This window comes from Lolium perenne, chromosome 6 (assembly GCF_019359855.2).
Source record: "Lolium perenne isolate Kyuss_39 chromosome 6, Kyuss_2.0, whole genome shotgun sequence".
Classification (NCBI taxonomy): domain Eukaryota; kingdom Viridiplantae; phylum Streptophyta; class Magnoliopsida; order Poales; family Poaceae; genus Lolium; species Lolium perenne.
Genome location: NC_067249.2, coordinates 175,967,997 through 175,983,123, shown reverse-complemented (window position 1 = coordinate 175,983,123; position 15,127 = coordinate 175,967,997). Strand labels below are relative to the sequence as shown.

Sequence of the window (15,127 nt, the reverse complement as noted above, 5' to 3'; positions counted from 1 at the left end):
ACTTCAAGCTTTTCTTATGGTCTGAAATCATTTCTAGAAACATGATGCTCTATAAATAATACTGACTCAAAATTTTGAAGCAGATGATAGAAAAGTTTAGGAGCAAAACCTGGGACTAAAGAGAGCCGTCGGTTGGAGGTATGCGAATTTCTTCCCTTGTTTAATGTCATGGTATTTTTGGTCACACATTGGGTGTCAGGCTATGATTCTACCTGTGTTATGTTTCAGTATGCCGATCTGTAAATCTCAGCAGATGCAGCCTCTGAATTTGTAGATTTGCATCCCCTTTTCCTGACTTTCTGTTTGTAGTTTTCGAGTTTTGACGGTTGTTCATCCCTGGCAATGCATTGTAAATCGCTGCCACATGAAACTAGGTGTGATCTGGCTCCTACGAATTAGCGCGTTGCAGTTGCGATTGGGCATTTTCAAATCTATGCAAGATAGGTGTTGTCGTGATTTCCTTGTGTCTTCTGGTTTGTTGTTTCCTTCGACATTCAGGTGTACTCTGTAGTTAGATGTTTGGACTGTGATCTTTATATAAACTGTGTTTGCCTGTGGGAATAGCACTGTTATTTCAATTTGATGAAGAGACGCGGACGTTTTTTAATAAATCTGGTCCAGTCTCGTCAGATAATATTTCTTTTCTTAAACTTTAGTCTGCAAGTCAGAACACAATCTTATTTTTTAATATATAACGTGGGGTGATGGTGTGCTAAATAATAGTGTAGAAAATAAGGTCTTAATACAGGTGTCTCGCTCTAGACCTACTTTACAGTGTTTTTTGTATATTTTGCTTCTAGTTTTGAATTTTAACATAATACAATTCATATTTTCGCATCACAGGGAGTTCAGGATGATATGTTGGACTGCAGAGAATTTACAAATTGAAGTACGTCTTTCTGTCAAAACCTGCTTGTTCTTTTTCTTTTATCGGGTGCTTTTTGCACTTCTAGATCTGATTCTTTCCGTCTTTTTTCCCTCCATTTCTGCTGTCGGAGTTGTTGATCTTCATCTTCCAGAGAAGGAACAACATTTGTGGTAGTTTTTGCACGGAAGAGGTAGTTGAGAAGGTCGGTCAGGTGTTACGGGCTTACAAATCAAGGCGGAAGTAGCACCGCTGCACTTTTCTCAAAGGTAACTTTTTTTATCCCGATGCTCTATCTCTATCTTTTTGATTCACTCCTCTGTAAAACTTTTATCCTTTGTCCACACTAAGTTTTTGCAATCTGTGTATGTAACGGATAAGTTCACACCAAACATGCAATAATTTGGAGTACATCACGAATAAAACATGTCACACGGTGTTCCTTCTTAATTTGAGTTTACAATCATTTGACCAGAGAAATAACACTATTACATAAATATGTCCTCCAACCATCACTTGCTCCCCCGTTACATGCGGGGTGGTACAATTACTGAAGATTCTCCCCCACTCATTGTGTTTCCTGTCATTTCAACATGGGTTTCTTGATTGGTTCGAACTGCATCCTTTGTTTTTTCCCCTTCTTTGCTGATTTCATGGCTGGAGAATTTGTACCTGCAATTTAAAAGTAGGTTTTATTATGTAATGTAGTTTGATAACTTTGGTTTTTCTTCAGACATGATATCATACAATCATATATTACCTGAACCTGTAATTTTTGTTTTTCGGGTCCTTTTCGGTTTAGGCAAATTGAATACAAGATGTTTGTTTGTACAGTTCTTCAAAGTGTGTTCACCACTGCCACAGTGTGAGCATTTGTAGAACTTGTTTTGCTTTATTTTCTCCTTTATTGTCATCATCCTTGGGCGCCCTCTTGTATGTGCATGATCAGGGTTAACTATGTCTATTGTTGCACTCGAACCTTCATGCAGTGATGCATTGAACAAGTTTGAAACTGTCCTTGTCGATGTGGGCTGATCTGTGGGTTGCGTTTCTCCAGTGTCTTCTCTTACTCTGTCCATTGCATCCAAGTGTTCTTCTATTCGTTTTGCTTCTTGTATCAGGTACTGGCATTTTTCTCTGCTCTTCGATCCTTTAGAAGCTGTCTGTGTCAAGATTCTTGTTAGCAAGCTGTACCTTAGACTATCATTGTCTATTTCTTCTGGTGCTGGTAGTCTGTAGTTGAGTTTTTGATTCTTCTTTCGCCATCTTTCAATTATGTACTTCTCTGGAATTTTCTCGACCTCAAGGTGCAGCATCACTTTCAGAATATGAGAGCACAAGATCCCATCCTTTTCAAATTTGCAGCAAACACATGAGTATTCTTCTGTCTGTTTGTTCACCAGCACTATGTAGTTTCGTTGCCTGTGTTCTTTTATTACACAATTGCTGGCCTGGAACAAGACGAAAACTTTTTCCTTTTCTTCCTCTCGAATATTTAGCCTTGTAACATCCTTGAGTGTGAACTGGAATTTTCTGAAGATGGTAAGGTTGTATAAGTCATGAGCTTGTCTTTCTATGTAGTACTTTGTCAAGAATCTAGTTGGCTGGACTTTCTTGTTTACAACCTTGTGGTCCAACTCATCTTCATTTGCATGTATTGTATCCATTATTCGCTGATACTCCCTTAGGAAGCTAGTCATGCTGAATTGTGCGCCAACTCCTTTCTTGAACAAGGCATTCGTTGCTTCACTTCTAGCTGTTGTCTGTATAAATGGGAAAAAATTTGTTTTGAAGTATACTGGAACAAACTTCTTTCTATTGGTCCACATGTCCTCAAATACTTTCACACCAGCAACATTGTACTTCTCAATCATTTGTGGCCATAGTGTCTCAAATTCTTGTACTGTCAATGAGTTATCTATAATGTCTTGCATATCCTCATACAACCCTTCATTCTCTGCAAATGTTGGTCCATTTTTGTCATCGCAATTCTTCTTCACATGGAACAAACAATTTTTGTGTGTTGCGTTTGGGAAAACCTCTTTTATTGCACTGCCCATTGACCTACACTGATCAGTCATTATTGATTGAGGAGGTATGCCACCCATTGTTGTTAGGAATTGTCTGAATAACCATTCAAATGAGTTTGCTTGTTCGTTTATGATGAATCCGCAAGCAAACAAATATGTTTTCCCATGTGGTGATATTCCAACAAATGGAGCAAATGGTAAATTGTACTTGTTTGTCAAGAACGTAGTGTCAAAGCATATGCAATCTCCATATAGTTGATAGTACTGTCTTGCCCTTGCATCAGACCAGAAATGCTTTTAACTTTGTTCTCTCCATCTAGATCCAAAGAATAATAAAAGCCAGGTTCTTCAGCTTGTTTCTTGTTGAACCATGCGAGAACCTCCATGAGATCAGAGTGTTTTAGCTCTCTGGTAACTGTTGATGCATAGTTACAGACTTTGCGCTTGTTGTATGGAAGCTGCTCCATGCCACCTCTCATGTGTGCAAGAACTGAAACAATAAGTCTAGTTGGAATGTTACATTGTTTCATAGTTCTTATTATCGATTTCTCCTCCTTTGTCATGTAGACATGTGATCGGAAGAACCTACTACCTGGTTCAAGAGGATGATTGTGCTCAAGTTTCAGGTTTTTTATCTTCCAAATACCATTTTTTTCATTGATTACAATCTCCACCTTGCAATCAGTCCTAACAAACACTGTTGTCTGTCTCTGTGCCACAACCTGTTCATGCTCAGCCTCTGTGTTGTATCCGTGTTTACTGCATTTTATCGTTGCCCTTGTTATCTCATTATTTCTTTTCTTGCTTGTCGTACGGTACACTGACGCCACAGCAATTGAAAAGCCAGCAGCATAGGAATATGTGTTCAAGAACTTGTGAGCATCCTCCCTTGATTTAAATTCCATCCCCTTCACTGGCTTTAGTTCTTCTGCTAGCGTTGGACTAGTGGTTTGAGTTGGGTGCTCATTGTTTTCATCTGTTGCTGCCTCCTCATTCTCTAGGAATATCTCGACATCTTCTTCAGTTATGTAATTGTTTTCTCCCTGTCCTTTTTCATCTGATTTATCTGAATTTCTTGTTCTCGCAGAATCAGCTTCGCCATTGTTATCATTACTTCTGTCCAGATTCCAGGTGTGGTCAAATTCCTGCTTGTCCCCCTCTCCTTGGTCATCTTCATGGACAACCTATGAAAGCATTTGTTTCGTTAAATTCAGATAGTTATTTTTCTTTTTGTTGTTGCTTTTTACATGAAAGTACATTCCCTTCTTTTTTGTTTTTACCTCGTCAAGTTGCATGTCATTAAAGAAACTTGTCTCCCATGGAATATCTTCAGGTTCAACATGCTCACTATTTTTCTGGCCAAATTGATGTGTCGATGTTCCTGATGTTCCGTCAGCATCCAAGTGTGTTTGTCCCTGCATGAATATGAAATATTAGGTAATTTGTAATCTCTTTTTGTAATATCTTTTTCTGAAAATGATATAATTCTCTGTCTTTTTTTGCCATACCTGCATATGTGTAGCTGAGGATGAGTAGTTCATATCAAGTTCTCCATTCAGTAAAGCCATAAATGAAAATTTCCCCTGCAAAATTGGTAAGTTGTAAGTGAATTTTTAATACAATTATAGTTTATTTATTCATTTTAATCTGTGTCTATCGCATTCAATGCTTCTTACCTGTATGGCCATTGATTCGTCGAATTGATTTTCATTGTCTGTCATTGTCATTGTGCTTCCACCATTAATTACCTGCATGAAATTAATATGTCATCAGATCCATACCGATGGTTAATTTCAGACTGTCTCCTAGATGTAGCTTAATTAATCCTTTTTTTTCATTTTGTATATCATTCTCTCATTTTTATGTCACTGTTTCTTAGTTTTTCAGTTTTGATTGTCAGTACTTAATTCAAATTTTTCTCACTGGCCAGGTAGTCTCTCAGTAACTTATTGCTTTCAGTTCATTTGTTAATTTTCTAAGTTTATCTTCAGTTAAAGTTGCTCAGCTTAGTTTCAGCCTTTAGTTTTTCAGTTTAAGATTTGTTTTCCTTCAATTTATCTGCATTTTAGTACATCATTCATTTTATAGTTTCAAGTCTTTCTAGTCTTTGTGTCTCTCGGTCACTCATTTAGAGAAATGAGTTTGTCTCGGTCCCTCAGTTTTCAGTATATGTCATTGTTAGTTTATTCATGTTTTCAGTCTTTTCCTGTAGTCATTCATTTATCAGATTTAGTCTCTCAGTAATTTAGTGTCTCGGTTACTTTCCTAAGTAACTCAGTGTATGCTCAGTTACTTTTCCTGTGTATTCTCAGTATATATTCTGTATATATATTATTTAAATATCCTGAGTATTATTCCTCCCTGTCTCAGTTCTTCGTTAGTTAATCTAGTGTGTCAGTAATAAGTGTCAATTTCGTTTTTCGTCAGTTTGGTCAGTTAAGTTCAGTTTGTTTAGTTCAGTTTTGATAGTTGTGTATCAGATCATTAGTTTTTCACTATGTATCAATATTTTGAAGTATTTATTTATTGAGTTATTTTCATTTTCTCTTAATATTTCAATCTCTCAGTCTGTACTCCCGTCATTGAATCAGTTCCTCAGTTTACATTCCTGGACACCCTGAAGTTGCCATGTATTCCTGGCCGACCGGAACCATTTCGACCTACGCCTGCGGCACAAATAACAAAACAATGTACAACAGCCTCTATAGTCCTCCTCAAGGTACCTCTCTCTCTCATGCTATTTCTCAGTTATTGGAATGGAACCATTTCATCTTTTTAGTCTTTCATTTTTCGGGTTTTTATCCTATTTTGTTCAGATTCTTGAGTATTATCAGGTTTTCATTTTTAGTTTGTAAGGATCTCAGTTCTTATTCCTTAGTCTTCATTATTCTGTTCCTACAGCCGCAGTCGTTCGTCTCCGTCAGGGCACCACTCCAGCCGCTGCAATCCTCCTCAAGGTAGCTCTCTCTCCAATTATGTCTCTCTCTCTCTCTTCTCTTTCTATGTGGTGGGGCTCGGCGAGGTGCAGCTGTATGGTCTGTCTAATGGAATTGATCCGCATATGTTTGATGTCCCATGTATTCTTCTGAGTTAGTTTTGGTCTTCATTAGTTGTTTATCAGATAGTCAGTGTGCATTTCCATTAGTTTCTCAAACCCTCAGTATGCATTTGCTCTAAATATTTTTTAATCTCCCAGGCTGAATTCCTGGGCACCCTGTATTCTTCGTTGACTGGTTCCATTCCGAAGTACGGCTGCAGTCACTTGTCGCCATCCAGCATGAATCAGGCGCCAACAGCAGCCTCTGAACTCCTCGAGGTACCTCTCTCTCTAATGCGTTTTGTCTCTCTGACTATGTCTAATTTTTCGTATATGTTTTTGTGTAATTCATTCGTAGTAAATGCATTATATGAATATCTCACTGTATAGATTCGCTCATACGTAATGCCGTATCTACTCATCTTAGTCTGGGCATGAAATAAGCCTTTTTTCCTCACAGGTCAAATTCGATTAATACATAAGGCCATATCTACTCATCTCAGTGCTGGAATAAACCAGACGGACGTAGATACGGCATTACGTGATACCGATTTCATGCCAGAACCTGAACTTCAGTCATTTTTTCTTCTGTTGTTACGGCAAGCCGGAGAAGCAGTGACGGAGATGGAGAAAACAGAACGTTTTGCATGTGCATAATTTTTTGTGATGTGTTATGTCTTCCTTTCTCAAACTGTCGGAGAAGCAGTGACGGAGATGTGTTATGCATAATTCTCAGTTTCTCTCCATCACTGAGAATATCTCTCTATTTTTAAGATATGCATTCTTTTTAACCTTTGTATTCCTCTGTAATTTTGTAACCTGACCTAGTTTGCTAAACTCTGGATGTTTTTGTATCACATGCCAACATGAGCCAATGTCCTAGTCGAATAGATAAGGTATTCTAGTAGCCTAGTCTTATTCTGTTCCTACAGCCATATTTGTTCCTCTCCGTCAGTCTTTTAGTTTTTCAGTTATTTTAGTATGTAAGTTTCTCATATTACTGAAACAATCTCTCGATCCCTCAGCTTTCATTCAATGTGACAGGGAGAGCACCAATGGGGAGAATCGCGACTTGCATTCTCCCTCGTCCAACGGGAAGAGGTAACTTGCAAGGTTAAATGTACTGTCAGGAAGTTACATGATTTTTTTGTTTGAAATTTTGTTGTAATGAACAAGAAAATTTCAGCTCGAGCAAGTTTCTGAGTTTTACTAGATTTAGTGGACATAATGCAACTTTTTAGCAAGTGTATTGTCTCGTAAGTCCCGTAATATTTTGGGAGCACCATGCGTAGTTAAGGTGTAGGGATATCTGTAACTATGAGTTGCATTTTTCTGACAAAATGTACTGACTTATATCTCAAGTTCTGGGCAGACTAGAAATTTTGCTGTATTGGGAAGTTAAGGCAAGGAATCGATTTAAATGAATGAACATTGAGTATCCTTGTTGACTTGCAGTTCTGTAACAACAGTTCCTGCACTTTTGATTTACCTATAAGTAGTTCTTACTGTCAAATTTTATGGTATTGCTTTTGTACAATGCATAGGTACTACAGATGCTACGTGTTTTCAATCTAATGTACAAGAGTGCATCATACTGAAAATTAATGATATCTGTTCATCATTTGTCTTGTGTTATGGGGGAGAGGTGTTTTACACGATGTTTTTATTTTGTGAATGATGTCCTAAAACAGGCATGGGATCGATGAATGAATGATGTCTTAAGTCCAGATATGAAAACAGATTGTAGATGTGTAGATTGTTGAGTCCCTGAGGATGAAGTGTTTCCAGGTGATACTTGGGATCGATGAACTGACCTGGGATTGCAGTGGATCTTCAAGTCCAGGTACGATTTGATGCAGTTTTCCTCCCCCCTTTTTCTTCCCTGGTGCTTGTTCATCATTCTCCTCCATTTTATCTCCTGCTAGCCTATTCTCGATCTGAATCTTGAGAGAGAACGAAGGATGTAGTGGTTGGAGTGGGGGTAGATCTCACGTGACTACCCTTTCTTGCTGGAGAAGAATGTGTCGTACATGTGTCTTTTTTTTGATGGGTTGTGACGTGTTGGTTAGATCCTGCTATGTGGGCTTCTGTTTTTTTTTCTAAGTTTGTTATATGGGCTGGACGTTTTTGGTGCTGGTCCCTGCTATATGAGTTTCTGATATTTGTTTCGCACTGAGATGGGCTGATAGACTGAAAATGTGTCTGTTTTGTAAAACTGAAACAGACAGATTTATCATTTAACTAAATTGTAGTTTTTGTTTGAAACAGATATTTTCTGTCTGCCAGCTGTCATCATTTGAATGGTCTTTATAAATGTGTCTGTTCCCCAATTGAAAAACAGACGGCTGTTAGATAGTCACTCCCTAGTTTTTTCAACAGATCTAGGGTAAGATTAATGGATTAATTTTAGAAAGTTCTGCAAACACAAAATCTGTTTGGGATTCCTTGACAAAGAGCTATTTTCCCAATTTACTTGTACGTTGGAGGTAGAAAAGTTGCCTTCTTAATTGATGCCACACTCGGGACCTGAGATCCCATTGTTCATCACACTTTGAATGCTCGATCAATGGAGTGTCCCGAAGTAAGATATGATATTATTGTTGTTACGGAAGTTTTGTGCAAAAAGATTGTGACGAGATCACAACCACTGGTACAGGATCCAACAGACCTGAGCGAAAATTTGCAGATTTTCAGGATCTAGGCGTTTCCACCTGATACACCCCGAGCTATGAACTCTTCTCTCAACAGTACAGTTTAAAGCCCACTCACCTGGAACAACCGAAAAGTACCAGGAAAAATGCACTACAAAACCAGAAGCTACTACAATTTACAAATCAGAGAACATTCTTAAGGCAAGCTTCTCGCAGGACAAACCCTAGCGCCATTAATGCATTGGATCCGCATCAGAGCCGCTAGCTTTTAGCATGGCACCAATCCAGCCTATCCTCAATAGCTCACCCTTGTGATGTTCCAATAACAGCACATTGGCATCCAGCAAACTCGAATGCTTGTTTTGGCAAAGGATTTTCCAACTCTGAATCAGCACACCCAGTTTTCCCAACATCCCTTTGACACCTAGCCAGCTTTTGTCCTGAAGACAAACATCATTGCTAGTAGACCACAAGGTCCAAAAAATCAGAGATGATAAGATGTTCAGAACATAGTTATTATCCTCACTAATCCACCATCTAGCAACATATTCGAATATCACCAACTTGTCTCCAAAAAATAGCTGATACGACAACCAAAGGATTTTGGCCACCACACACTTAAAGAACAAGTGAGCAGACGATTCATGTTCATCACAAAACAAGCAGGTCAAATCATCCAGGTGCCTACATTTGTTGAGATTATCCCTTGTTAATAACTTGCCATTAGCCAGAAACATGTGAATACGAGGAGGCATATGAAACATCCATGCAACAGGGTATGAACCAAAATAATCCCACCATTATTATCAACACCATGAACGGAGAACTGAAAACGGAAGCCGAGCTACATGTAGCCCTTTATTTTCAAAAATTCAAAATCATAGTTTTAAGTTTCAAAAAAATCTGAAAAAAATCCTGGATGTAAACAATGATGAAATCTACAAACGTGTAAAATCTTAATGTGAAATTCTTTGTATTGTAGACTACCCAAAAAAAATGACAAAATCAGATAGGTTTTATAGTTTTAAATATGCACTATTCACTATTCTCAGATCCACACATTTGTCTTTTTTGTGTTGCCTAAAGTACTAGGAATTTCACATTGAGATTTTGCATGTTCTTAGATTTCAGAATTTTTTGAAACTTAAAAATATGATTTCCATTTTTTTGAAAATAAAGAGCTACATGTAGTCGGTGAAAAGTTCGGCCTCCATTTGTCCACTCTCCACCATGAAAGACATAACAGATTAGTTCACGTGATGTATGGAAAAGCCGAATGAGGCGATCATCATAGTCAGTCTGTTTAGATGAGCACCCAACTTTATTTTTTAAATAGGTGTGGTCACCTCGTCAGCACCCAAATAACTTATATCACTGCACCTTGCTTGTTCTTGAACGCTAGTCATTCAGACCTTTAGTAATGCTAGCAGTGAACTTCATAAGTGCCGCCTCTAGACTCTCTTAACTTCCATCTTTGCTTTAGTGATCACATTGGTGAAGCGCTGGAAGGACACGATCAGGGCCCGGTGGGCTCGCCTCGCCGCCGAGAAGCGGTCTGATCCAACCTGGGCGGCCACCAGCAACAACGCCTGGTGGGTCGCCTACTTCCAAGCGCAGCACGACGTGGAGATTAATTGCACGGTCGGCCTCATCAGCCGGCAGAACAGCTGAAACAAGGAGGGGCGCCACCTCTTCTGGGGCGTTCGGGGGCACCCTGGAGCACATTGTTGACGACATCCAGAACGGCGCGTCGAAGTTGGAGATGCCGTCGTCACCACCACCATCTCCGACGCCCGCAGCGCGCTGGCAGCCGAGCAGGACGTACTCATCCTCCTCCAACTCTTCCTCGTCAAGGCCGGCGCGATCTACGCCTTCCTCGTCGCACTCACCACGCCCTACACGGTGCCCAAACGCGAGGTGAAGGAGGAGCCGAAGTTCGCGACGCCGCCCGTCAATCCGAGGCGTGGCAGCAATAGCAAAGGCACGCCGGCAGCACCCTCCTCATCCCAAAACCGGAGGTGAAGAAGGAGCAGGACAACAAGGCGGCGCTGCTGGCGTAGTACGAGCGGCAGCAGCGTCTCATCGCTAGCAGCAACTACCCCAACAACTGACCAGGGCTGCACGCAGCATCGCTGAACAAAAAGGACACCTGAACAAGCAACCTGAACAAGGCGATCGCCATGTCCATCCACGACACCAGAAAACGTCTCGTGAACCACACCGACAACAGCGAGGCTAGACCAAGCGGCGCAATGAAGGACGAGCTACAACACCTCTAGCATACCCATAAGATTAGGGTTTAGTTTAAATTAGTTCAAATTTTATCAAATTTCGCTTAAATCTATGTATTATATAGCAAGTTTGAATGAATTAAATTAGCTGGTTGATTCCAAAACCCAAAGCCAAATTTATCTTCTCGTACAATGTTTTCCATTGTCACAATTTTCATGGCTAACTCAATGGTAAGGATTCAATTCCCTTCGATTCAGGGCAGAAAAGATAGTTCCAATAAGTTCGGTGGAGCCTGACGTTTTGTAATAGAAACTTACCCTGACCTTGTGAACCATTTGATTTATGCACTCCCGTTATCTGGACATCATAACACTAGGCCCATCATCTAGAAATGTGTTACAAAGAACCATCATAACACTAGACACACTGAACAATCCCATTAGACGCAAGTCCTTATAAGGCTTAGGGTTTGGCTCCTCTGCAGTACTATTACTACTGTACACGTACAGTACCCATAAGATTAGGGTTTAGTTTAAATTAGTTCAAAATTTATCAAATTTCGCTTAAATCTATGTATTATATAGCAAGTTTGAATGAATTAAATTAGCTGGTTGATTCCAAAACCCAAAGCCAAATTTATCTTCTCGTACAATGTTTTCCATTGTCACAATTTTCATGGCTAACTCAATGGTAAGGATTCAATTCCCTTCGATTCAGGGCAGAAAAGATAGTTCCAATAAGTTCGGTGGAGCCTGACGTTTTGTAATAGAAACTTACCCTGACCTTGTGAACCATTTGATTTATGCACTCCCGTTATCTGGACATCATAACACTAGGCCCATCATCTAGAAATGTGTTACAAAGAACCATCATAACACTAGACACACTGAACAATCCCATTAGACGCAAGTCCTTATAAGGCTTAGGGTTTGGCTCCTCTGCAGTACTATTACTACTGTACACGTAGCATAGCCATAAGATTAGGGTTTAGTTTAAATTAGTTCAAATTTTATCAAATTTCGCTTAAATCTATGTATTATATAGCAAGTTTGAATGAATTAAATTAGCTGGTTGATTCCAAAACCCAAAGCCAAATTTATCTTCTCGTACAATGTTTTCCATTGTCACAATTTTCATGGCTAACTCAATGGTAAGGATTCAATTCCCTTCGATTCAGGGCAGAAAAGATAGTTCCAATAAGTTCGGTGGAGCCTGACGTTTTGTAATAGAAACTTACCCTGACCTTGTGAACCATTTGATTTATGCACTCCCGTTATCTGGACATCATAACACTAGGCCCATCATCTAGAAATGTGTTACAAAGAACCATCATAACACTAGACACACTGAACAATCCCATTAGACGCAAGTCCTTATAAGGCTTAGAGCATCCCCACTCGTTGGCGCTCCCCACGCCCAAATCCGGCGAATTTTTCGTCCGGATTGGAGGAAGATTTGGCGTGGGGAGGAGTAGTTTCCCAGTCGTGTGCTCCCCAAGCGGCGTTTCTCGGGGAAAAAGAGGATGGCTCGGGGAATCCGGACGAAAGAGGAGACACGTGGGCGTGGGCGGTTGGTTTAGCTTCGTCCGGAGTCCCCGAGCGCGCCCCGGGGGGCCGGGATGGCGTGGGCTCGCCGGATGGATGAAGGGTCAAATCCGGACGAAAACGAGGAACCGGGGGCGCGACTAGGCCGAATTTCGCCGTCCGGATGGAAAAAACGTCGCTCGGGGGCCTCGTCGGGGGGACGAGTGGAGATGCTCTTAGGGTTTGGCTCCTCTGCAGTACTATTACTACTGTACACGTACAGTACTTAATGAAATCAGCCATCAAATCCAATCCAAGTACCGTGCAGGCTGTCAGGCCGGCCGGCTGGAGACGTCGGCCTCGTCGCAGCTGCCGCCGCCAGCTTTGCAAGTCCCGCAATCAGCAGTTGCTGATGAGTGGATACAAGTTTGGCGCTAAGTTTATTTCTAATTCTGTTCATGGGAGCAAGAAATAGGAGGCAGGTAGATTGAATTCGATGGCTGATTCACTCAAGTACTGTACGTGTACAGTAGTAATAGAACTGCAGAGGATCCACGCCCCCTTATTATAAGAGCAGGAGAGTTTGTACAAATCAGAAACCAAGAAAAACTGAAGTTAACTTCCATAATATAACAACACGCATGGACATTATAAAAGTATTCAGCCGTGTCAGCCTGTTCCACCATAAGAGAATCTGTTTCAAACATGCCGCTCTGACAGAGCATCTCAAGTTATGATCGGTAACAGGCGGAAGCCAATCTCATCGAAAGTTCACTGGATGTTGAACTGCTCCAGCTAAGGGGGAAGCCGCTCTCCTTGCAAATGATTTGAACAGCATCGAATGTTCACTCTATGTATATGTAGTCATACATCCAAGGTCCAGACAGATCACCAACAGGCATTCAAAACAGATGATTGATGGAAGAAAATGAAAAAAGTACATGTAAAACTAGATATACATAAAGCATTGCATCAGACATCCAAGGAAGGATCTAGCAGCATTAGCTCTCAAGCCTGGCAGGGCGAAAGCTCTTAGGCGGCAACTGCGAATGTTTTGAGAAACAAGCCTTAAACTTATCATCATTTACAATGCACCAATTACAAAACATGAAGATCGAACCAATGACTAATATGAACTGGGGATAATATCATGGCTCAGACATCCAAGGAAGGAATTAGCAGCATTAGCTCTCCAGCCTGGCAGGGCGAAAGCTCTTAGGCGGCAACTGCGAATGTTTTGAGAAACAAGCCTAAAGTTCATCATCATCGCCATTGCATACCCCAGGGTTCAATAAACTAACAACTACATTTGTTAGTTATTACAGAAGCATGTAATCACAATTAGAAGCTCTGTTAACCGACTGAAATGCAGTAACAAGTTCCTATCAACATTTCAAACGACTGCATGCTCGTAGCTACCAGAGAAGTGGCATCAGGCCTCATGTAGAGATATAGTAAACATAAATAACAGAGCAAGCATGCTTACATAGAATCCCTCAGTGACCCGCTTAAAATCACGCACACAGCTGAATCAAACCAGTTGCAAATGAAGATTCCAGCCTAGACCAAACCACAAAGGTAATGGTCGAAGGCAGGACACTTGCAGTGGAGAGAAGCTGCTGTTGTTTACAGTGTCATACGGCACTTCCTATGGTCAGAGCTCCTCAACAGGATTATGTAAGATGGAATATTTTTACCAAAATTAAAATTAAAATTATTTCAAAGAGGGTAAAATGTATAAAAGAAATGAGTTAATGCCTCAGAAAGCCGCAAAAATATCGTCATTCAGAATCTGACGGTAATTCCAACATAAAGCTAATCATCATGGGCTTCAAACTGAAGATTAAAAGAACTATCAAATCGACAGAACAAAAGACGTAGTATCATCAGAATATAAATTCCTTCTCATTCACAGGAAAATAGGCACTGTGTCAGAAGGTGTCCTAAGATTGTTTCAAGGTTTCATCCTTTGATACTGAAGACATCAAGCAAAAGCGAAAACAGTCAACCAAAAATACTGATCTCATATGGATTCAGATGCAAAGATGACATCATACGGCCGGCTCAAGCCGACCTCGGATCAAGTGTTGGATTATGCATAATTACCTCCTCACTATCCAAATAGATCTTGTGGATGTGAAGGGGGGGAAAGGCAAATGAACAATCAAAGAGCCAGCAAAAATTGGAGGAAGCGACTAGTTACTCAGTGGTGGCAATGTTTATTAGGTTCGATTCTGCCGGCGATTGTCGTCAATGCTTTCAGAAGAGGGAGCTTGTTATCCTCATCGCAACATCGTCCTCCCAAGTAAAATTAAAGCGAGAAAAGAATCAAGAACACAGATCCGGAGGAGAAAAATCAGGTATCAGATGGCTCGGTTCAGCGGGATAATCGGCATACAAATCAACTCAAAACAAAGAGAAGACCTGTGATTTGGTCTGTTGAGCTTGAATATTTGCAAATCGTCACTGCCATCACCAGATGCAAAAGGTGCACAAAAAAATAAACGAAGACAAAAGATCTTGCCGTGCGAAGATGGGAGAGATCGCGATGGGGCGAGTAGGCTGGGCTCTGGAGGCTGGAAGGGCTTCTCTTTGGCGGCGATGATAGGATCTCTGTGGAGGGGCAGTTATATAGTGAGCAATTGCTGGGTTAGGGTTTAGGTGGAGCCTGCGGGTGCGGGGTATCCTTCGCCGTGGGCTGTGATTTCCATTCTAAACTTGGGCTGGATAAGGATTGTTCTATCAGCTGTCTCATTCACACAGCTGGGCTCTAAACGACCAGCATATTG

General features: G+C 40.6%; 1 protein-coding gene and 8 non-coding genes across 9 annotated transcripts; all 9 read right to left on the bottom strand.

The window, feature by feature from the left end:
• Positions 1 to 1,448: 1,448 nt before the first annotated feature.
• Positions 1,449 to 2,973, bottom strand: LOC127310222 (protein FAR1-RELATED SEQUENCE 5-like). The gene is made up of 2 exons (XM_051340911.1): positions 1,845 to 2,973; positions 1,449 to 1,537 (listed from the first exon to the last, which is right to left on the bottom strand). The coding sequence occupies exons 1-2, from the start codon at positions 2,971 to 2,973 to the stop codon at positions 1,449 to 1,451; spliced, it is 1,218 nt and encodes a 405-aa protein (XP_051196871.1).
• A 10,333-nt stretch (positions 2,974 to 13,306) lies between these two features.
• LOC127311104 (small nucleolar RNA SNORD14) lies at positions 13,307 to 13,427 on the bottom strand. The gene has a single exon (XR_007857593.1). It is a non-coding gene; the product is annotated as a small nucleolar RNA SNORD14 (small nucleolar RNA).
• Positions 13,428 to 13,489: 62 nt separating this feature from the next.
• Positions 13,490 to 13,610, bottom strand: LOC127311103 (small nucleolar RNA SNORD14). Its single transcript, XR_007857592.1, has one exon. It is a non-coding gene; the product is annotated as a small nucleolar RNA SNORD14 (small nucleolar RNA).
• Positions 13,611 to 13,829: 219 nt separating this feature from the next.
• Positions 13,830 to 14,012, bottom strand: LOC127311005 (small nucleolar RNA Z112). Its single transcript, XR_007857500.1, has one exon. It is a non-coding gene; the product is annotated as a small nucleolar RNA Z112 (small nucleolar RNA).
• A 77-nt stretch (positions 14,013 to 14,089) lies between these two features.
• Positions 14,090 to 14,170, bottom strand: LOC127311028 (small nucleolar RNA snoR77Y). Its single transcript, XR_007857521.1, has one exon. It is a non-coding gene; the product is annotated as a small nucleolar RNA snoR77Y (small nucleolar RNA).
• Positions 14,171 to 14,217: 47 nt separating this feature from the next.
• LOC127311017 (small nucleolar RNA snoR31/Z110/Z27) lies at positions 14,218 to 14,315 on the bottom strand. The gene has a single exon (XR_007857511.1). It is a non-coding gene; the product is annotated as a small nucleolar RNA snoR31/Z110/Z27 (small nucleolar RNA).
• A 50-nt stretch (positions 14,316 to 14,365) lies between these two features.
• LOC127311034 (small nucleolar RNA snoR31) lies at positions 14,366 to 14,458 on the bottom strand. The gene has a single exon (XR_007857527.1). It is a non-coding gene; the product is annotated as a small nucleolar RNA snoR31 (small nucleolar RNA).
• A 79-nt stretch (positions 14,459 to 14,537) lies between these two features.
• Positions 14,538 to 14,634, bottom strand: LOC127311112 (small nucleolar RNA R30/Z108). Its single transcript, XR_007857601.1, has one exon. It is a non-coding gene; the product is annotated as a small nucleolar RNA R30/Z108 (small nucleolar RNA).
• A 70-nt stretch (positions 14,635 to 14,704) lies between these two features.
• Positions 14,705 to 14,812, bottom strand: LOC127311023 (small nucleolar RNA Z107/R87). The gene has a single exon (XR_007857516.1). It is a non-coding gene; the product is annotated as a small nucleolar RNA Z107/R87 (small nucleolar RNA).
• Between the last annotated feature and the right edge of the window lie 315 nt (positions 14,813 to 15,127).

Excerpts from the sequence above, each read along its gene's own strand:
- LOC127310222 (XM_051340911.1), bottom strand. The coding sequence starts at position 2,973 with ATGGGTGGCATACCTCCTCAATCAATAATGACTGATCAGTGTAGGTCA. Across the intron at positions 1,538-1,844 it reads CAATGCATCACTGCATGAAG|GTACAAATTCTCCAGCCATG; the intron begins GTTCGAGTGCAA and ends TTTAAATTGCAG.